The 23,268-nt window shown below is 45.4% G+C and overlaps 1 protein-coding gene across 2 annotated transcripts; it reads right to left on the bottom strand.

Moving 5' to 3' along the window:
* Positions 1–16,442: 16,442 nt before the first annotated feature.
* LOC117466298 (LIM and senescent cell antigen-like-containing domain protein 1) lies at positions 16,443–23,120 on the bottom strand. 2 transcript variants are annotated; one of them, XM_034109468.2, is made up of 10 exons: positions 22,917–23,119; positions 21,649–21,805; positions 21,469–21,535; positions 20,714–20,834; positions 20,355–20,504; positions 20,092–20,242; positions 18,714–18,806; positions 18,582–18,630; positions 18,404–18,479; positions 16,443–17,293 (listed from the first exon to the last, which is right to left on the bottom strand). In XM_034109468.2, exons 1-10 carry the CDS (start codon positions 22,943–22,945, stop codon positions 17,179–17,181), a joined length of 1,008 nt encoding a protein of 335 aa, XP_033965359.1. In that variant the 5' UTR covers positions 22,946–23,119; the 3' UTR covers positions 16,443–17,178. The 2 variants fall into 2 exon arrangements, with proteins under 2 accessions (XP_033965359.1, XP_033965369.1); XM_034109478.1 differs by lacking the exon at positions 16,443–17,293 and adding an exon at positions 17,983–18,213 and having other exon boundaries at positions 22,917–23,120.
* Positions 23,121–23,268: the final 148 nt, after the last annotated feature.

Below are 23,268 nucleotides of genomic sequence, written 5' to 3' on the forward strand. Positions count from 1 at the left end.
GAAAAGCCAGATACATTCTGGACTATAAGTCATTGTATACTCTATACAACACACTAATATTGCCATATATGATTTATGTGTGGAGATTTGGGGAAACACGTACAAAACCAACCTACAGCCATTATGCACATTACAAAAAAGGGCTATAAGAGTTATCAATAATGTTGGATATCTTGAACACACTAATGTATTATTTTTGAAGTCACACATATTGAAGTTCATTGATCTGGTTAAATTTAAAACGGCACAAATCATGTACAGAGCCAGACATAATCTACTTCCTAGGAAATTAAAAACATTGTTCATAGACAGAGAGGGTGGGTATAATTTGAGAGGAAATCTATAGGTTACTTACGTAACCCCAGACCTCAGAGTAACATGAAGTGAGATGTCTCACTATGGGATGCGCCTCATCGCGGAGCAAACAGAAGCATCAATCTCATTACGCCAATCCTGATTGGCTGGTGATCTTGACGTCAGCGTCAGGGAATCCACCCCCTATAAGTAGCTTGCGCTACGTCGCATGCGTCATTCAAAATAAGCACCTCTTCTCGCTTCACCATAGCAAGGAGGGCCGTCTGGTGAGACATCTCACGTCATGTTACTCTGAGACTGGGGTTACGTAAGTAACCTATAGTTCTCATTCATAACACTCCGTTCGATGTCTCACTATGGGAAATTGTAGCTCCCGTATTGCCAGACGAGCTTATCTCGAAAATCACCAAACCAACCAGAACTTAACAGGTAAAGCCCAGGATGCAGCCAGACCCTGAGTCGAAAGAGCTCGCGGACCCGAGGGTGCCTGCGAACTCTGACTCGTATGGGCCCCAAAGCAATTGCTTCCACAAAACAGTGGGAGAGCCGTTGCTTAGTAACAGGCTTGCCCTTATAAGGGTTAGCCCAGGACACCAGGAGTTGGTCATTATGACAAGTACCCCTGATCTGTCCATACAGGTGCGTAAGCACGAACTGGACACAGCAAATCCGGCTGCTGTTCCCCGGAGGGACCCAGCGGCGGAGGAAATGCCTCAATGTCCATTGGGGTACATGACCCAACCACCTTGTATAAGGACAGGGTTGGGCTTCAACAACACTCTCGTTTGCCCTGGGGTGAACAGAGTGTGTGAAAAAAAATATGTACAGATAGTGCATGAAAATTACCGGCTCGCTTGGCGGAAGCCAGGACCAGTAACAGCACTGTATTAGAGAGTCCTGGTGTAGGAATCTCTCGCACTCTGAATAGTGTTTATCACCCTATGAGGGAGTCTCACTGTATTCAGGTTGTACCACTCACGGGCCAGGCCCATAAGACCAAGCGCTCTGGGTGTGGGTGAAAGATCGCCACCCCCGCCTGAGACAGTATGTCCCTGCGTAGTGGGAGCTGCCATGGCTGCCCGCAAAGCAGCTGATAAATCTCCGCCAGCCAGTACATAGCGGGCCAGTTCGGAGCTATCAGGATAAGTGTGTGGCGTTGTTCCCTCACTCTGGCCAGAGTTTGGGGAATCAGAGCCAGGGGTGGGAACGCGTACAGAAGGCCCGTAGGCCAAACGTGTGCGTCCACGCCTAACGGAAGAACAGCTGACATTGAGCATTTTCTTTTGATGCGAACAGATCCACCGCGGCTCTACCATAACGCGCCCACAGCTGGCTCACAATCCTTGGATGTAGAGTCCAGTCTGCATAAAGTGGTGTACCTCTGGACAGTAAGTCAGCCCCGAGGTTCAACACACCCGGTACGTGCGTCGCTCTCAGAGAGAGGAGACGCCCGTCGCTCCATAAGATCAGTTTGCGTGCCAGCATGTGTAACTGGAGAGAACGCAAACCCCCTTGGCGGTTTATATACGATATTGTAGTCGTATTGTCTGTCCTCACGAGGACATGGTGTCCTCTGAGAAAAGGCAGAAAGCGTTTTAGGGTGAGGAACACCGCTAAAAGCTCTAGGTAATTTATGTGCGCCCGCTGGAGGTCTCTGCTCCAGAGACCCCTCACCGGACGGCCTTCATAAATATCTCCCCAACCTGTCAGACATGCGTCCGTGGTGACCACCTTCCGTGAAAGGACAGCACCCATAGGCACGCCCGTACTAGAAAAGTCGGGTGCAGCCAGTGGCGCAGTGCCGTTACGCATTTCACAGTAACCATTACTCTCCGCGCCCCATGACGCGCGGGGTTTAGTTTTAAGGCGGCTACCCAGCGCTGAAACTCCCTCATGTGTAAGCGTCCTAGTCGTACGACCAGGATGGCTGACGCCATGAGCCCCATTAACCGCAGGCATGTTCTGAAGAGAACATGTTTGCGCAGCTGGAATTGAGCGAGACAAGCTCTGAAAGCTTTCACTCTTTCCGCTGACAGTCGGACTGTAAAGGGCACCGAGTTCAGGTGTAAACCCAGGAAGAGTACAGTCTGTGCTGGGCACAGCATGCTCTTCTCTGTGTTTATTATGAAACCCAGGTTGAGCAGGTGCTTTACGAGGACACTTGTCTGTGTAATAGCCTCCTGTTCCGACTGTGCGAGAAGCAGCCAGTCGTCCAGGTAGGTTGCCAGGCGAATACCCTGTTGTCTTAACAGGGCTATCGCGGCTTCCGTACATCGTACAAACACTCTTGGACTGAGAGACAGGCCGAAGGGAAGTACTCTGTATTCGTAACAGATCCCCTGAAATGCGAACCTCAGATATTTCCTGTGTGGATAATATACTGGGACGTGGAAATACGCATCTTTCAGGTCGACTGATGTAAACCAGTCATCTTGTCGCACGAGACGCAGCAGAGATCGGTCCGTTTTTGCTGGCAGCGTGGGGTTCCTGCTTGGTGACGGGCCCATCCTCGGTAGGAGGTGGGCTGCCACCAGCGGTTCCATGGGCGGTATGCGGAGCAGGCCGAGCCTCTCCATGCCGTCACAGTCTAGGGAGGAGGCACCCTGGATTGGGGCCTTGTTGCTAAAGGGCCGGTCTCTCCACGAGACCGACACCTCATCCAACATCTCCGGGAAGACTGGAAGGAGTTGCCTCTTCGTCCTCGTTATTTGGGGAAAATGTTTCCCCTCGTAACGGGACCTGGAGGTCTCCTTGGCCATTTCGGGCCAGGCGATGTCTAGCTTGGACATGGCGCGCTGACACACGGCCTGCAGGTCCATGCTTAGACAGGGCGAAGCTGGTGTGCTATCGCCCCGGGAGAGCAGCCATCGCTCCCGGCTTTGCAGCCTGAGCCGATGACATGAAGATGTCGTCTTCTTGCTCATCCGAGTCAGACAGGAGGAACTCAGAGGTATCCTCTTCGTCCTCCATGTAGTCTAACTCTAGGACATCTTCCGCGGGTGAAACCATGGTGAGGTCCAGCCGGGAGCCCCAGTTTGGTAAAGCGTGGGGCCCCGTTCCCGCGTCTCTTGCCGCCACCGGATCTCGGCCTGATATGGCGCGGGATTCCGGTTCTGCCGCTGTCGATGAGACCCAGACCGACCCAGTGAGGGGCTCCATCTCTGCGGCGGACGCCCCCGTGTCTTGATTGCCAGCCGGCAAACCAGTGGACATGAGGGGGTCCTGTCCCGACAGGCTAGCTTGTTGTGCTAACCTTCGGCGGAGGCTCTTCATAGTGAAGCGGGCACAATGCCCGCACGAGCCGGGGTTGTCAATGGCCTCCTGGGCGTGTTCCAGCCCGAGGCAGGACGAACAGATCTGGTGTGAGTCTGTGCCTGACACTTTCAACCCGCAGCCGCAGAGCCGAGCCTCCGAGTTCCTGACTCCTCTGGTGTGAGGGAGAGAGGCGTCCATCTTATTCGCTGCGTGGCGTCTTCTTTCTCAAAGAATATTACCTGGTGTGGTAATATCCTTTTAATCCCTTTTCTCCTTCGTGGAAGAGAAAAGAAAAAAGTCCGTCCTCGCTACCGTGGTGTCGGCAGTGAGGGGAAACAAGCTAGCAGCAGGTGTGTTGCTAGCTTGAACAATCAAAACCTTACCTTAATTCCTGAGGAAGAATGGCGAGGTTGATTATAATACTAACTGGTGTGTTAGTACTATACTCTTCTGCGAGGCAGAATAGGGTAGCCGGCTAACGCCCGTCGACCGAAATTAGCTTTTGGTTCAGTCTGTGGACTGTTAAGCTAGCCCGGCTACCATTAGAGATGTGCTCTGAAGCTAGAAGAGGTGTTTGAATGACGCATGCGACGTAGCACAAGCTACTTATAGGGGTGGATTCCCTGACGCTGACGTCAAGATCACCAGCCAATCAGGATTGGCGTAATGAGATTGATGCTTCCGTTTGCTCCGCGATGAGGCGCATCCCATAGTGAGACATCGAACGGAGTGTTATGAATGAGAACTACATTTTAAACAACTCAAGGTCAGAACAACTCTGCGAAGTATGAGTTTAACAATCTGTGGGGTGATTTTATGGAATGGTTTGGAGCAGGAGTTAAAACAAAGCACAAGCATAATTCAGTTTAAAAAGATGTACAGAAACACTTTTTTGGAAAAATATGAGAATGAAGAAAGGTGATTGAAGATGAGAAATGATTGTATATGTATGTATAAATGTAAATGTATGTAGGAATAACTTGCATAATGATTTAAAGGAAAATCATTGATCAAGTAAGGAGTGGGAATTAATAAGCATTTGCTTCCTCCTACTCCCTTTCGGACACATATGATTTATTATTATTATTAATATGAAGACTTTTTTTGTTTTTTTGTTGAATATACAGTACAAATATTACCATGAATGTGGATAAATACTGTATTATAACAATACGGTATTCTGTTTTTCACATGTTATTTGTTTAATCTGTTCGAAATAAAGACTGAAAGAAAGAAGAAAGAAATAGAGAAAGAAGGGCGCACCGCCCGGTACCGGCGCTGTTGTTATTAGAATCTGGTGCTAGCTGCTCTAACGGATGTAAGAAGAAGATGTTTCTACAATAATGTGGAGGGAGAGTCCTCTCCAGTCAGACTGAGAGACTGATAACTACAGCTCAGTGAGGTAAAGGACTCTTAGTCTAAGTTCAAACGGTTTTGTCACAATTTACGTAAACACATATTTCCAAGGCACTCCTTTATAATTATTGGGATAAACAGGTGTGAAATTATTCCAATGCATACCATAGGACAGTAACCAAAAATATCCTTTAAAACTGGAGATAAAAAAAAAATGCATAAATAAATAAATGTTACGGTAAAATCTGATATGAATGAACAACACAAATAAAATAAGTTACATTAATTTGTTATTGGCTATGGTAGGTTATTGGTTATGTTCACATACTTATTTGATTACATCCACTTGTCTAAGATGACAACAGATACTTTCGACCCAAAACCAGCTGTTGACTTGTGGATGCAAGCAGCTAATCGCAGACTCAACCAGAGAGAAAGAAGTAGGCCTACATCATCAGCTACCATGTCTGACAGTCAGGAGGGTAGTGATGACAGCTTGTCGTGCTAATGTTGTCTTGTGTTCACCTCTGCATGTGTGTTCTGTGTTCACCTCTGCATGTGTGTTCAGTGCTGTGTGTCTGGCAAATAAAGTCTCCCTCAAAAGTTACGGTTTATTTCATTTTAAGGATGTGCACCAAGCAACATCTCCAGGTGCTCCTTTGAGAACCAGGGCAAAAAGGTTATGTGCACCCCTGTCTATATCTGTCTGTCAAATAATTGATTATAAAGTACTGCTGCTGGTTTTTAAAGCACTAAATGGTTTAGGACCAAATTATATTAACGATCTCCTGCAAAAATATGAACCATCCAGGAGTCTCAGGTCTTCTGGGACGGGTCTGCTCTCTGTTAGAAGAGTCAGAGCTAAACATGGAGAAGCAGCATTTAGTTTTTATGCCCCGACCATCTGGAACAAACTCCCTGAATCCTGCAGGTCAGCTCTTTATACTTTTAAATCCAGACTAAAAACGTATCTTTTTGACGCTGCATTTGGATGAGTTGTTCAAATTCAAACTGCAGTATGGCTTTTATCCATGTATTTTATACCTGTTGGGTTCATTTTATTATCTTTGCTTTTTTTAATGCCTGTTTTGAAATGCTTCCACTGTATTTATTCTTAAATGTCTTTTATTTAATTTTGTAAAGCACTTTGGGTTGCCGTGTGCTGAAAGGTGCTATATAAATCAACTTGCCTTGGAATTTGTTTTCAATCTCATGCAACTATGAGAGATAAGTATCACATAAAAGTCAGTTAACTTAAGGAAGAGAAAGCCCAACAATCATAGTGGTAGTGTTACCAAGAGGTCCAATCATGTAGAAATCTGCGTTAGTTGACGTGATTGTACAATTGTGTTTATAACGGACACATTTTTCATTTTGCTACATCTCACATTGTGAAAAGCACATCATATGATGGCTGATTCACATTAAGCTGCTTTTCTTTCTTGGTCCTGGTATTGTACATGCTAGTTCATTCACACTCTCACGGCTACACTGTGACACTTTAGTAACATGGAGCCAGTGTTTGTGTCACAAATAACACCTGTGCTTTTCTTTTTATAAAAAGGGAGAACGTTTGCTGTGAAAGATTTATGAGTCAGGTTTCTTTTCTGTCATGGTGCTATAATAGGTGGCCCAAAGGATCAGCTGTGAAGCATGTTACATGAGGAAAACACACACACAGAGACCTACTGCTTTTCAACTTGGAAATCATTTTCTGTAACTAAAAATATATAAGTACAAATAAGAATACCATTTAATTATAAAATATAATGCCCCACAAGTGCTATTTTTCTCTTTCTGCTCCTCTATCACACAAACATGCGACATGCACATGGAGATAAGCATAGAGTTAGAGGTGATTCAACTGGGAGGGTTAACAGGAGGCTCCTTCATGCACAAAATTGCAACCTGATTTCAGCTTTTACACATTCCAATTTGTGTTGAGCTATTTTTAATTTTGTTTGTACTTTTCGAAACAATTAATGTGTATTATAAGGAGGATGATCTGCCCATGCCATAGACAATTAACTGTATGTTTATGTTGTGGAAGTCCTTGTGATGTATAGACAGAAAGATTGCATTCCAGAGGCAGAAGAGATGTTCACAAGTCTTTTTTTGCAAGTCCAAGTCAAGTCTCGAGTCCAAGTCAAGTCTCAAGTCTTTGTGGGGTGAGACTTGATCAAGTCTCAAGTCTTTGGTCACGAGTCCAAGTCAAGTCTCAAAAAAAATAAAAGTCTCATGTCTCTTCTGGTTGTAATAAGCCTTCTATTGTCTGCTGCTATCCAGTCTGTTAAGAATACTGCACAGCTATATCTAAGAAATTCAAAGCATTTAATGTGTTATTATCACTCCTATATCTATTAGCATACAGTATCAGTACTGATTAGTTGTTTGTTATATGATCACTTTAAACATGCTATTGCAATGCAATATGAGGAAAAACATCACACTTTAGCTAAATGCAAACAACTTATAAGCAAAACACTTCAGAATCAGAAATCAGTTAACATTACATAGCTGATGCTGAGCTAAACATGTTTGCTAACCGTCCATATGCGTTACGGCCCGTCTACACTACAGCGTCGACAGCGTCGAAAGCTCCAAGCTGCTCCAAGCTGCCCATTCACTTTCAATGGGGTGACGTCACGTAGCCGCGCTTTTTCGCCGAACTGAATTGTGGGTAGCAGAGCGAGGCGTCTCAGGCGACCCAGGCGACCAGAAGTTGAACATTGTTCAACTTCTGGTCGCCTGGACGCCAGAGTAGCCAGCGCCAGCCAATCAAATCCCGTTTCCCAAAATCTGACAGCTGAAGCGCTAGCCAATCAAACCGCGTCTAAGCTGGGAGAGATATCCCGCCGTTCATTTCTATATTTCAAAAAAAGTCGGAGGAGAAACTAACTATCGCCGTAGCGAATCACCCGGTTTTGTATGACCAGACCCTCTTCACCTCCCGGGATACAAACCGGAGGAACCAGGCATGGAGGGAGGTGGCAGAGACAGTGGGGGAAACTGGTAGGTTTTCGCCTGTTTGGGGAGTTTATATATATATATTGCTCGCATAAAATCCCCGGGGGTTTTTGCTTTGTATGTCGGGGGCGGGAGATTCATGTGATTGGTTGTTGGCCGTGTTGCTTGAATAAAATCCCCAAGCTCCAGACACGCCCAGCTCCAAGCTATTTTTGGAGCTGTAGTGTGGACGCTCCGTTACGGCCCGTCTACACTACAGCGTCGAAAGCTCCAAGCCGCTCCAAGCTGCCCATTCACTTTCAATGGGGTGACGTCACGTAGCCGCGCTTTTTCGCCGAACTGAATTGTGGGTAGCAGAGCGAGGCGTCTCAGGCGACCAGAAGTTGAACATTGTTCAACTTCTGGTCGCCTGGACGCCGGAGTAGCCAGCGCCAGCCAATCAAATCCCGTTTCCCAAAATCTGACAGCTGAAGCGCTAGCCAATCAAACCGCGTCTAAGCTGGGAGAGATATCCCGCCGTTCATTTCTATATTTCAAAAAAAGTCGGAGGAGAAACTAACTATCGCCGTAGCGAATCACCCGGTTTTGTATGACCAGACCCTCTTCACCTCCCGGGATACAAACCGGAGGAACCAGGCATGGAGGGAGGTGGCAGAGACAGTGGGGGAAACTGGTAGGTTTTCGCCTGTTTGGGGAGTTTATATATATATTGCTCGCATAAAATCCCCGGGGGTTTTTGCTTTGTATGTCGGGGGCGGGAGATTCATGTGATTGGTTGTTGGCCGTGTTGCTTGAATAAAATCCCCAAGCACCAGACACGCCCAGCTCCAAGCTATTTTTGGAGCTGTAGTGTGGACGCTCCGTTACGGCCCGTCTACACTACAGCGTCGAAAGCTCCAAGCCGCTCCAAGCTGCCCATTCACTTTCAATGGGGTGACGTCACGTAGCCGCGCTTTTTCGCCGAACTGAATTGTGGGTAGCAGAGCGAGGCGTCTCAGGCGACCAGAAGTTGAACATTGTTCAACTTCTGGTCGCCTGGACGCCGGAGTAGCCAGCGCCAGCCAATCAAATCCCGTTTCCCAAAATCTGACAGCTGAAGCGCTAGCCAATCAAACCGCGTCTAAGCTGGGAGAGATATCCCGCCGTTCATTTCTATATTTCAAAAAAAGTCGGAGGAGAAACTAACTATCGCCGTAGCGAATCACCCGGTTTTGTATGACCAGACCCTCTTCACCTCCCGGGATACAAACCGGAGGAACCAGGCATGGAGGGAGGTGGCAGAGACAGTGGGGGAAACTGGTAGGTTTTCGCCTGTTTGGGGAGTTTATATATATATTGCTCGCATAAAATCCCCGGGGGTTTTTGCTTTGTATGTCGGGGGCGGGAGATTCATGTGATTGGTTGTTGGCCGTGTTGCTTGAATAAAATCCCCAAGCTCCAGACACGCCGGGCTCCAAGCTATTTTTGGAGCTGTAGTGTGGACGCTCCGTTACGGCCCGTCTACACTACAGCGTCGAAAGCTCCAAGCCGCTCCAAGCTGCCCATTCACTTTCAATGGGGTGACGTCACGTAGCCGCGCTTTTTCGCCGAACTGAATTGTGGGTAGCAGAGCGAGGCGTCTCAGGCGACCAGAAGTTGAACATTGTTCAACTTCTGGTCGCCTGGACGCCGGAGTAGCCAGCGCCAGCCAATCAAATCCCGTTTCCCAAAATCTGACAGCTGAAGCGCTAGCCAATCAAACCGCGTCTAAGCTGGGAGAGATATCCCGCCGTTCATTTCTATATTTCAAAAAAAGTCGGAGGAGAAACTAACTATCGCCGTAGCGAATCACCCGGTTTTGTATGACCAGACCCTCTTCACCTCCCGGGATACAAACCGGAGGAACCAGGCATGGAGGGAGGTGGCAGAGACAGTGGGGGAAACTGGTAGGTTTTCGCCTGTTTGGGGAGTTTATATATATATTGCTCGCATAAAATCCCCGGGGGTTTTTGCTTTGTATGTCGGGGGCGGGAGATTCATGTGATTGGTTGTTGGCCGTGTTGCTTGAATAAAATCCCCAAGCTCCAGACACGCCGGGCTCCAAGCTATTTTTGGAGCTGTAGTGTGGACGCTCCGTTACGGCCCGTCTACACTACAGCGTCGAAAGCTCCAAGCCGCTCCAAGCTGCCCATTCACTTTCAATGGGGTGACGTCACGTAGCCGCGCTTTTTCGCCGAACTGAATTGTGGGTAGCAGAGCGAGGCGTCTCAGGCGACCAGAAGTTGAACATTGTTCAACTTCTGGTCGCCTGGACGCCGGAGTAGCCAGCGCCAGCCAATCAAATCCCGTTTCCCAAAATCTGACAGCTGAAGCGCTAGCCAATCAAACCGCGTCTAAGCTGGGAGAGATATCCCGCCGTTCATTTCTATATTTCAAAAAAAGTCGGAGGAGAAACTAACTATCGCCGTAGCGAATCACCCGGTTTTGTATGACCAGACCCTCTTCACCTCCCGGGATACAAACCGGAGGAACCAGGCATGGAGGGAGGTGGCAGAGACAGTGGGGGAAACTGGTAGGTTTTCGCCTGTTTGGGGAGTTTATATATATATTGCTCGCATAAAATCCCCGGGGGTTTTTGCTTTGTATGTCGGGGGCGGGAGATTCATGTGATTGGTTGTTGGCCGTGTTGCTTGAATAAAATCCCCAAGCTCCAGACACGCCCAGCTCCAAGCTATTTTTGGAGCTGTAGTGTGGACGCTCCGTTACGGCCCGTCTACACTACAGCGTCGAAAGCTCCAAGCCGCTCCAAGCTGCCCATTCACTTTCAATGGGGTGACGTCACGTAGCCGCGCTTTTTCGCCGAACTGAATTGTGGGTAGCAGAGCGAGGCGTCTCAGGCGACCAGAAGTTGAACATTGTTCAACTTCTGGTCGCCTGGACGCCGGAGTAGCCAGCGCCAGCCAATCAAATCCCGTTTCCCAAAATCTGACAGCTGAAGCGCTAGCCAATCAAACCGCGTCTAAGCTGGGAGAGATATCCCGCCGTTCATTTCTATATTTCAAAAAAAGTCGGAGGAGAAACTAACTATCGCCGTAGCGAATCACCCGGTTTTGTATGACCAGACCCTCTTCACCTCCCGGGATACAAACCGGAGGAACCAGGCATGGAGGGAGGTGGCAGAGACAGTGGGGGAAACTGGTAGGTTTTCGCCTGTTTGGGGAGTTTATATATATATTGCTCGCATAAAATCCCCGGGGGTTTTTGCTTTGTATGTCGGGGGCGGGAGATTCATGTGATTGGTTGTTGGCCGTGTTGCTTGAATAAAATCCCCAAGCTCCAGACACGCCCAGCTCCAAGCTATTTTTGGAGCTGTAGTGTGGACGCTCCGTTACGGCCCGTCTACACTACAGCGTCGACAGCGTCGAAAGCTCCAAGCCGCTCCAAGCTGCCCATTCACTTTCAATGGGGTGACGTCACGTAGCCGCGCTTTTTCGCCGAACTGAATTGTGGGTAGCAGAGCGAGGCGTCTCAGGCGACCAGAAGTTGAACATTGTTCAACTTCTGGTCGCCTGGACGCCGGAGTAGCCAGCGCCAGCCAATCAAATCCCGTTTCCCAAAATCTGACAGCTGAAGCGCTAGCCAATCAAACCGCGTCTAAGCTGGGAGAGATATCCCGCCGTTCATTTCTATATTTCAAAAAAAGTCGGAGGAGAAACTAACTATCGCCGTAGCGAATCACCCGGTTTTGTATGACCAGACCCTCTTCACCTCCCGGGATACAAACCGGAGGAACCAGGCATGGAGGGAGGTGGCAGAGACAGTGGGGGAAACTGGTAGGTTTTCGCCTGTTTGGGGAGTTTATATATATATTGCTCGCATAAAATCCCCGGGGGTTTTTGCTTTGTATGTCGGGGGCGGGAGATTCATGTGATTGGTTGTTGGCCGTGTTGCTTGAATAAAATCCCCAAGCTCCAGACACGCCCAGCTCCAAGCTATTTTTGGAGCTGTAGTGTGGACGCTCCGTTACGGCCCGTCTACACTACAGCGTCGAAAGCTCCAAGCCGCTCCAAGCTGCCCATTCACTTTCAATGGGGTGACGTCACGTAGCCGCGCTTTTTCGCCGAACTGAATTGTGGGTAGCAGAGCGAGGCGTCTCAGGCGACCAGAAGTTGAACATTGTTCAACTTCTGGTCGCCTGGACGCCGGAGTAGCCAGCGCCAGCCAATCAAATCCCGTTTCCCAAAATCTGACAGCTGAAGCGCTAGCCAATCAAACCGCGTCTAAGCTGGGAGAGATATCCCGCCGTTCATTTCTATATTTCAAAAAAAGTCGGAGGAGAAACTAACTATCGCCGTAGCGAATCACCCGGTTTTGTATGACCAGACCCTCTTCACCTCCCGGGATACAAACCGGAGGAACCAGGCATGGAGGGAGGTGGCAGAGACAGTGGGGGAAACTGGTAGGTTTTCGCCTGTTTGGGGAGTTTATATATATATTGCTCGCATAAAATCCCCGGGGGTTTTTGCTTTGTATGTCGGGGGCGGGAGATTCATGTGATTGGTTGTTGGCCGTGTTGCTTGAATAAAATCCCCAAGCTCCAGACACGCCCAGCTCCAAGCTATTTTTGGAGCTGTAGTGTGGACGCTCCGTTACGGCCCGTCTACACTACAGCGTCGAAAGCTCCAAGCCGCTCCAAGCTGCCCATTCACTTTCAATGGGGTGACGTCACGTAGCCGCGCTTTTTCGCCGAACTGAATTGTGGGTAGCAGAGCGAGGCGTCTCAGGCGACCAGAAGTTGAACATTGTTCAACTTCTGGTCGCCTGGACGCCGGAGTAGCCAGCGCCAGCCAATCAAATCCCGTTTCCCAAAATCTGACAGCTGAAGCGCTAGCCAATCAAACCGCGTCTAAGCTGGGAGAGATATCCCGCCGTTCATTTCTATATTTCAAAAAAAGTCGGAGGAGAAACTAACTATCGCCGTAGCGAATCACCCGGTTTTGTATGACCAGACCCTCTTCACCTCCCGGGATACAAACCGGAGGAACCAGGCATGGAGGGAGGTGGCAGAGACAGTGGGGGAAACTGGTAGGTTTTCGCCTGTTTGGGGAGTTTATATATATATTGCTCGCATAAAATCCCCGGGGGTTTTTGCTTTGTATGTCGGGGGCGGGAGATTCATGTGATTGGTTGTTGGCCGTGTTGCTTGAATAAAATCCCCAAGCTCCAGACACGCCCAGCTCCAAGCTATTTTTGGAGCTGTAGTGTGGACGCTCCGTTACGGCCCGTCTACACTACAGCGTCGACAGCGTCGAAAGCTCCAAGCCGCTCCAAGCTGCCCATTCACTTTCAATGGGGTGACGTCACGTAGCCGCGCTTTTTCGCCGAACTGAATTGTGGGTAGCAGAGCGAGGCGTCTCAGGCGACCAGAAGTTGAACATTGTTCAACTTCTGGTCGCCTGGACGCCGGAGTAGCCAGCGCCAGCCAATCAAATCCCGTTTCCCAAAATCTGACAGCTGAAGCGCTAGCCAATCAAACCGCGTCTAAGCTGGGAGAGATATCCCGCCGTTCATTTCTATATTTCAAAAAAAGTCGGAGGAGAAACTAACTATCGCCGTAGCGAATCACCCGGTTTTGTATGACCAGACCCTCTTCACCTCCCGGGATACAAACCGGAGGAACCAGGCATGGAGGGAGGTGGCAGAGACAGTGGGGGAAACTGGTAGGTTTTCGCCTGTTTGGGGAGTTTATATATATATTGCTCGCATAAAATCCCCGGGGGTTTTTGCTTTGTATGTCGGGGGCGGGAGATTCATGTGATTGGTTGTTGGCCGTGTTGCTTGAATAAAATCCCCAAGCTCCAGACACGCCGGGCTCCAAGCTATTTTTGGAGCTGTAGTGTGGACGCTCCGTTACGGCCCGTCTACACTACAGCGTCGAAAGCTCCAAGCCGCTCCAAGCTGCCCATTCACTTTCAATGGGGTGACGTCACGTAGCCGCGCTTTTTCGCCGAACTGAATTGTGGGTAGCAGAGCGAGGCGTCTCAGGCGACCAGAAGTTGAACATTGTTCAACTTCTGGTCGCCTGGACGCCGGAGTAGCCAGCGCCAGCCAATCAAATCCCGTTTCCCAAAATCTGACAGCTGAAGCGCTAGCCAATCAAACCGCGTCTAAGCTGGGAGAGATATCCCGCCGTTCATTTCTATATTTCAAAAAAAGTCGGAGGAGAAACTAACTATCGCCGTAGCGAATCACCCGGTTTTGTATGACCAGACCCTCTTCACCTCCCGGGATACAAACCGGAGGAACCAGGCATGGAGGGAGGTGGCAGAGACAGTGGGGGAAACTGGTAGGTTTTCGCCTGTTTGGGGAGTTTATATATATATTGCTCGCATAAAATCCCCGGGGGTTTTTGCTTTGTATGTCGGGGGCGGGAGATTCATGTGATTGGTTGTTGGCCGTGTTGCTTGAATAAAATCCCCAAGCTCCAGACACGCCCAGCTCCAAGCTATTTTTGGAGCTGTAGTGTGGACGCTCCGTTACGGCCCGTCTACACTACAGCGTCGAAAGCTCCAAGCCGCTCCAAGCTGCCCATTCACTTTCAATGGGGTGACGTCACGTAGCCGCGCTTTTTCGCCGAACTGAATTGTGGGTAGCAGAGCGAGGCGTCTCAGGCGACCAGAAGTTGAACATTGTTCAACTTCTGGTCGCCTGGACGCCGGAGTAGCCAGCGCCAGCCAATCAAATCCCGTTTCCCAAAATCTGACAGCTGAAGCGCTAGCCAATCAAACCGCGTCTAAGTTGACCAGAAGTTGAACATTGTTCAACTTCTGGTCGCCTGGACGCCAGAGTAGCCAGCGCCAGCCAATCAAATCCCGTTTCCCAAAATCTGACAGCTGAAGCGCTAGCCAATCAAACCGCGTCTAAGCTGGGAGAGATATCCCGCCGTTCATTTCTATATTTCAAAAAAAGTCGGAGGAGAAACTAACTATCGCCGTAGCGAATCACCCGGTTTTGTATGACCAGACCCTCTTCACCTCCCGGGATACAAACCGGAGGAACCAGGCATGGAGGGAGGTGGCAGAGACAGTGGGGGAAACTGGTAGGTTTTCGCCTGTTTGGGGAGTTTATATATATATATTGCTCGCATAAAATCCCCGGGGGTTTTTGCTTTGTATGTCGGGGGCGGGAGATTCATGTGATTGGTTGTTGGCCGTGTTGCTTGAATAAAATCCCCAAGCTCCAGACACGCCCAGCTCCAAGCTATTTTTGGAGCTGTAGTGTGGACGCTCCGTTAATGTGACTGACCTCTCCGGGTGAGTTTAAGTGCCTGATGAAATTCGACGTTGTTGCGCCAGCATCCTTGATTTTGATATTGCAGACTTTGCAGTGTGCGCTCCTTTTGTTGGTGCCGCCGGCGTCTTGTTCGAAGTTTTTGTAGTTGAACCTACAATTACAAGCGGTACAGCCGCAAGTGTGCCGCCGGTCGCCATTGTGTTACTACTACGAGGTAGTAACAGAGGTGCGCACGTCTGCGTAATGAGCCCGGCTAAAATAACTGGATGGCCTACCTGCCTGTCAGCCTGCCATCTGGGTCCAAACTTATCTCGTGCCCTCATTGGTCATGTGCGCGTCCGTGTGTGTTGGAGGAGGCGGGCTCTATAAGGAAGTAGCAGCCTCTAGCAGATTATCTCCGGTTGTGTATTTTCAAATTCTAGCGATCTCGAGCCGGTTTCTCTCAAATTGACCTACCCCACCTTTAATACGCCAAAAATAGAAAACACAATGATTGTTCACGAGTCCCAACACACGAGTCCAAGTCGAGTCTTAAGTCTTTTGGTCACGAGTCCAAGTCAAGTCTGAAGTCTCTGTGTGTGCGACTCGAGTCCGAGTCGCAGACTCGAGTCCCCATCTCGAATAGATTTTACCAAAATATATTTGGTATTTGACCGATTTAAAATGTGCTATACGTTTCGAATACTTGATGATCCTTAAGAAAAAATAAATATAATTACTGTAAATGGCACTGAACTGTAATTTTACCTTTCATGAAACTCAATAAAATCTTAGTCCTTATAATAAAATGCATTTGAAAAAGTGTCCCAAAAATAAAAATGTTCATCCAAGCAATTATTTTGTCAGTAGCCTTTCTTAATCTTTCTAAATATTGTTGCCTGTTCACAAACAGCCCAAGCAATGTGCTGACTCAGTAATGATATTTTTACATCAAAGTGTTCTCATGGTAAATAATCAGCTGACGAGTTCATTTCATTTGGATTCCTTTGAACTATTTCCCTTGGAAAGTTGCAAATGATAATTTAGCTAAAGAATATGAGGCTCACAAACTGAGGCATTTACAGTACAAACAGTTCACTACCACACATGTTCAAAACATACAGTATACTACTTTAAAAAATATTTGAATTATTACTAATGTCTGAACTAATATGTTCTTCCCACTCACTGTTGATGTTTCAAAACATTGGGATTAAGGAGCTGTGAAACAACACAGAGCAATTATTCCAGTCAAAACTGAGAAGACAGGTGGATAGAAAAGTGACAAAAGGCACCAGTTCATCACCAATTCATATTTATTTTTTATTTATTTCCAGTGGATTCATTAACACTTAAAGTTTAGTATATGAGCCTAGCTCCGGGGAAAGGCTCTTTCTTGAAACACTTTGTTCATCTTTATAAGAGGATACATCGTTATAATATCCTAATGAATACAGTGGTTGTGTTGTAATTATTCATACTGAGGTAAAAAATATCAAAGGTTAAAAGGCTAGTACAAGTTGGCTTTCAAATTATACTTTGTCTAATTAAAATTGATATAATAAGGCATCACAATAACTGCAGGTAACTCACATGTAACCGTAATTCGCATTTTAAGACACAGTTCATATATTCAAGGCACATGTGTAAATCATTATAATGTCAATCAAAACTTTGTTTTCAAATTCAAGATCATTTGAGACATAGCAGTTGGTAATCATGCTCATGGTTAAGTCAAATGAGCTAGAGCACCACATGTCTGTTCAAGAAGAGAACAAGTAATTTGGACAATTTAGGAATGTTACATAAAAACATTTGCATATAGAAGAAACAAAAGGTAAAAAAAAGATTGCTAACAGGCACCTTTATAACAACACCACAGTGATATATATTTCTTTTTTAAATGGATCCCAGATTATTAATACTGGTGTACCTTTATAAGACCGGGTCCTTGCGTTGTCATGCAGCAGTTCTCCTGGATATTCTACCATCTCAGGCGTAGTCGTAGCATTGCAGGCTGTTGAGCGAAGCAGATTACTTGTGTCCCAACGACTCGGCGAGCTTCTTCAGCCTTTTCTTCAGCTCCAGAGGGAACTTCTCATAACACTTTTTACACACAGGCTTCATGTCAAACTCAACAAATTTGTTCCTGCGAAGAAAGAAAAGAAAGACACCGTGTGAACACTAAATATGTCTCTGGCCCTTATTTACCTTTTTGATTTCCCTCGCAGCTGCGTTATCTTTTTCTTAATATTATCATCACTGCAGCTTTACATTTATTGCACAAATAAACTCCACTTTTAGGGAGCAACACTAAACAACACTTTAGTGCAGCAATTCATTATCTCACTCAAATAAAAACATGAAACTTGATGGAAGTATGGAAGTATGGCTGAAACAACTAGTCGGTTAAGCGATTAGTCTATCTACAAATCAGATTTACAAACACTTAAGTCGAGTAAATAAGACAAAAATACGGCGACTGAGAGCTCTGCACACAGAAACTTAAAAAACACATGCAAATAGCCAAAATGCAAGCAAATGCAGAAGATATTTTGAATATTTGTTGGGATTTAGGACATTAATTGAAGAAAACAAGATCTTTAAAGACGTAATTTTGGACTCTGAAAATGTATAATAATTTGATTTTTTTTTCTTTTTTGTTTTATATATATTAAACTATTTAAAGAGAATCTTAACCAGATAAATCAAGATGAACCAGATAAATCATATATATATATATATATATATATATATATATATTCTTAAGCCTCAATTGTGCCAAACTTGTGTTTTATAAAACACATGCCACATATCATACATGACATCTTGCCATGCAGCCAGGCAAGAAACAGCACAGAATAACAGAGGAAGAGGTGGAGAAAGCACCAACCAACGGACGGAGTTGTGAGTTGTAAAGAATCATAACTCTACACACAGACAGCCGGTCTTTTCTTGCGCTCTTTGGCATCACGCTCACGGCGAGCCAGGCGGCGCTTCAGCTCCTCGGGCATGCGCTCATAGCAGTGCTTACACATCGGCTTTAGGTCAATTTCAACAAACTTATCTCTGAGTAACCAAGAAGTGAAGTGAAGCATGTTAGAGGAGAAATTGGAAGAAAAGGGGGGGAAGAGCCAAAAGGGGAAGATTTGTAGTAGTGTTAAGACGAGAGTAGGGGTTAAATGTTAGAGAAAATCTGGTAGTATTATACACAATAAGTTAGTAAACAAAGAGGCTATTGATGAGCCACATCACTTACTTGAGAGTGAGTTTTGTGTTGCAGGTGGAGCATGAGAAACAGCTGACACACCAGGCCTTGTTGAGAGCAGACACCACTGAGAAGAAAAAAGGAAAATATGAACATTCAACTCAAACATTTTATGTAAATTACTAAATACGCTTATTCTAAATGTGAGCTTGCCTATATTGGTACTCACCATCGCCTTCAATCACACGGTTGCAGTGATAGCACACATCGCCGAAGAGCTGGATAACAAACAAGGAGAGTGGGTTTCTGTACAACATTATGATGTCCGTCATGTCCTCCAAAGTGCACTTGTGTTCCTTACCTGGTTATAATGAGTCTCACAGTAAGCCAACCCCTTCCTCTCATAATGCCGATGACCGAGGAAAGGCTTCTCACACTTGGCACACACAAAATGCTGTAAACAAAAACAAATGTTGCTGAGGGAGAGGGGGGAAACTTCTAATGAAGGCAGGAGAAACTGACTAGAGGAGCAGTTGCCTATACAACATGAATAATACATGAGCCTCATATGAATATGTTTTTTTGTAAGTCATAGACTTGACCTATTGGGAAATATTACTATTGTATCCTGAAGTGTTGCCAAAAACGAATTCATTATTAAATTGAGTGCCATTCGCTGATGATAGTCTGTGGAACAGTATAACATTCAGCAACCTCGACACATTAACACCTGCCTCAGGAGAACGTATCTCTTTAAAAAGTGCTCACATTTCTCCTACTGCCTATAATTATCTCATTAACAATATTTTGGTACAAAAGTCATTTTTTTTAATTGATTATGCATAGGTAATTTTACCGAATGTAAAGTTCATCTGAGTGAAGTCTAAACATCAACCACATCATCTACATACACATCTGTGTATCAACCACAGAAAGGGGCAAGCATTACATGTTGTCACTATTATCAACCAAAGTCAGAAGTCTTACTGACCATACTCCATTTAGTCAAACTTTTAATGTGCAGAAGAATTTAACAGAAACACTTCCATTACCAAATGGTAGGGATGTAACGATATACCGAATATCGCGGTAAATAAACGTCCCAATACCGTTGTGAGACTGACAAAATCTACCACGATTTCCAGAGCAGGGGATATTGTAAATGCCCAAACATCCCAGCTTATAAATACCTGGAAATGTGGACATTCTCATATTCCTAAAAACCTGTCTGATGATGCTGAGTGAGAGACTAGTGAGTTTGAGTTGAGTTACTTGAAAAACTAAAGTGAAACTTGATTTATTTTATTGCCGGGTCTGATTATTAAATGTCCTTGTTTATTTGTGAGATGCAGTGACACAAAGAAAATGCCTACTTTGTTTGGTAGTACTATAGGTACAAAAACACTGGTTTTCTTGTTCCAGTCTGTTACTGTCACTTTGTTTTTGACACTTTAAAATACTGCTATCCTACTAAAATGCTGTACAAATCAGATTTATTATGTAATAAAGAAACATTTTCCTACCAAATGGCATTCATTTGGTTATATTCTTAATTAGATGTAATGGCCCCTATTGTGTACCTCTGTCTGGGTTCGACACATTAAGGTGGCAATTCAATTTACTTTAGCAGGATGAGCAAACTCCTAATGTAATCCCATCGAAACAACAAACAACAACATGGTATTGATTACTTTGAAACACACACAATTGTTATGTCGTATTGAGTGTATTATACAAACCTCCACATGCCACTGCTTGCCCATAGCGTTGACAACACGGCCCTCGATGGGTCTCCTACAGGCACCACAGATTGGGACACCCATCTTGTCGTGGCAGGGCAAACAATAGAGCTCTCCCTTCAGCTCCCTGGCTTCGACTGTCAATTCCTTCCTGTGTACACACAAATATTAAAACACATTAAAGGTCATTGTTATGTGGTTATATATACTGGAGAGTGTACCGTGTTATGCGCTTAATAATAGTTTGGCTTGGGAAGACTGACCCACAATTGCTGCAGTTGAAGTGGTCTGGGTGATAGGGGTCGTTCTTAAAGATCAACGGCTGCTCTTCAATGATGGCGTGGCACTTCTGGCAGATGTACTTGCCCAGGCCCCGAGCTTTCTCGCGGTTATGGCACGGGCGACAAAGGTGCCTGATGTAAATGAAGGAGGACAAAATGTTAGGTGTGTCAAGAAAGTATAATCAGTATAACATAACGGTTCAACATACTCTGCCACAGCTCCTTAAAAGTTCAATACTTCAATACAAATTGCGAGTCAGCAGGTTGAGGTGTGTGTAACCTGCCTGATTCACAGGCTGCCGCAGTGTTATATAAAGAATGGAATAAGATAAGACACGTACCTGCCAGCATTTTTGACAAACCCCACGTCTGCAAGCACAGCCTGGCAAATGTCACAGCAGAAGCAGTCTGGGTGCCAACTATTGTTCATGGCCTTAATGACACGACCAATGATGAACTCCCCTGAGGGAAACCATAAGTGAGAGAGCAATTTGAGTCCAAGTTTGACTTTTTCAGCATTTATTGAAAGTGAATGACATTTTCTAGGTAGTGTACAGTAGTTCATAATGAGCTCCATTTTGGAGTCCTGCAGTTTCTACAATGCTCTGCAGTGTTTTTATCGGGTTCTCAGAGTGACACTTTGATTTTAAATGCATTTTAATTGACCATTTACATTAATTACAGCATGTTTGTCTCTCCCTGGACACAGTCCACTAGTATTTAAATTAAGCTTACAGAGCACTAAAATGCATCATGGGTAATCTAAACACAAGTGGGAAGTTCTAAATAAAAGTATGATTAGACTTAAAGATCAGTGAGGAATGCTGGGATCTGAACTCTCTAACAAGGTCAGGGATGATAACATGGAAATATGTACCGTACTGCAGTGCACCAAAAAAGAAAGAGGTGCAAGGAACTCTGTACAATACACAACATCTTCACTTCAGGCACAAGAGATGTATTCTAGTACCATGTAAAGCCCTATTACATCTGAATACAATAGACTTTATTATTTACACAAAATGTGGGATTCGCACACCCCCACAAACACTAAATATGGGCATGCCTTAAATGAATGAGGGCCTATAACACTCACCACATTGGTGACAGCAAGGCGCAAAGAGCATCTGGAAGTCATGTTCACAATATTTTCTTCCTTCAAACTGTGAAAAGAAAAATACTGAAATCCCTTAACTCAAGAGAAACACAGGAGGAGTATGTTTTATCATTGTGTTGATTTGTGAAATGATTTACAATGTTTATTTGAGTGCACTACCTCATAGAAAAGTCCTTCAGGGAACTGCTGAAAACACTGGGCACACACAAAGCACTGCTCGTGGTACAGCTCTCCATTACTATTCACAATCTTCTCAGTGGCAGCAAAGCCGCTCTTACAGCGCTCACAGGCCGCACTGGCCAGGGCATTAGCAATGCTGTTGCATGAGACAAGAAAATACATATTAATACATTACGTCCCCAGAGTCCCCCGTGAACTGTTGGGCTGACAAATAACTGGGATGCAAGGCGGACCAATGTTTATCATTTCTCACATATCTCCTACAACTGTTGAGCTTGTTTCAGCAGCTGTCACCATGGAGAGTGGAAAATAATTTGTGAATCAGTTGGGCAACTCACTACTCACAGTCCCGCCAGAGCCTAATTTGGTAAAGGAGTAGAGGTACTGAAACAGAGCTGACAGACGATGGGCAGCCTTTCCTCTACACACACACACAATTACTAATAAATAGACCAACAACAACACTCTGATTTTGTGTTTTCAATTCACAGTTGAATGCTATGCCACATCTTACAACTTTCTCAGAGTAGTTTGGTAATAACCGAAACTGTTTAAGTCAAATTGTAAAATTAAAGTACAGTAGCCCCGAGCCAAGGTATTGAATGTTAGTTTCTGTAATTTCTAAATATAGTAATTAAAAACGTAATAATAATAATTATAAACTGTAGTTGTACATAACCTTTGAAAACATAGGGATTAACATGGTTAAAACAAGAATACAACAACACTTTAAAGTAAACAAAACAAAAACCATAGTAATGTAAAAACAGAGGCAAAAACACGAACAAGATAAGATGATAGCAATGTAATAATTTGCTATATTTTAGTCACTTTAAATCAACAATTGTCAGACCGAATTGTCTTATTATTCAGACCTGAAAAGTCAGACCTTTCTGATCAGGGACGGTGAGTGCTAATAATTCCCATCATGTTGAAAAACATTAAAACGCTAGCTAGCATGCTAATCTTAAAGTTAGCTCCAATCAGGGGAGGAACCCTACCACAGTTATTTTGCCTAATATTATTTAATAAACTATAACGCATCATTATGTCAAAAATGAAACAACTTTCAAGCTGTAACCCTGAATCGAAATGATAAATTAATAATAACATATGTGTTGTCGCTTAAAAAGAGGTGAGCTAACTTTACCCCAATGGTTATGTTGGCAGCTAGTTTGCTAGGTAAAGCTAGCGGTTGTGTAGGTCTGCTACAAGCTAACGTTAGCCAAGCTAATGAAAGATCTTACCTGCCCGTCATCCCAGCAACACCAAGCATCACCTCTCAGCACGACAGTCTTAGGAAGGTAGCTCAAAAACTGACATGTGTTTGTGTGTGCCTATTCCTTTCACTGAGTTGTTAAAAGTTGTCAAGTGAAAGCAGGATGGTGTCGAGCCGTGTCTTCCCCTCCTAGCAGAGAACTGTAGCTTCTGGACACACACTGGGGGAGTGTCTAGAGGTGGGAGAAGTACAGAGTGTATGAATACTAAAAGTCCTGCATTCAAAAGGTTACTCAAGTAAAAGAACAAACGTATTTGCATCAAAATATACTTGAATTAGGCTACCAGAAGTAAAAGTACTTCTTATGCAAATTGACCCAT

Source organism: Pseudochaenichthys georgianus, chromosome 3, assembly GCF_902827115.2.
Source record: "Pseudochaenichthys georgianus chromosome 3, fPseGeo1.2, whole genome shotgun sequence".
NCBI lineage: Eukaryota > Metazoa > Chordata > Actinopteri > Perciformes > Channichthyidae > Pseudochaenichthys > Pseudochaenichthys georgianus.

Coding starts and splice junctions, on each gene's coding strand:
- LOC117466298 (XM_034109478.1), bottom strand. CDS start 22,945: ATGCTTGGTGTTGCTGGGATGACGGGCAG. Junction 18,631..18,713: donor GTGAGACTCATTATAACCAG/GTAAGGAACACA, acceptor TTTGTTATCCAG/CTCTTCGGCGATGTGTGCTA. Junction 18,214..18,403: donor AACACAAAACTCACTCTCAA/GTAAGTGATGTG, acceptor TTGGTTACTCAG/AGATAAGTTTGTTGAAATTG.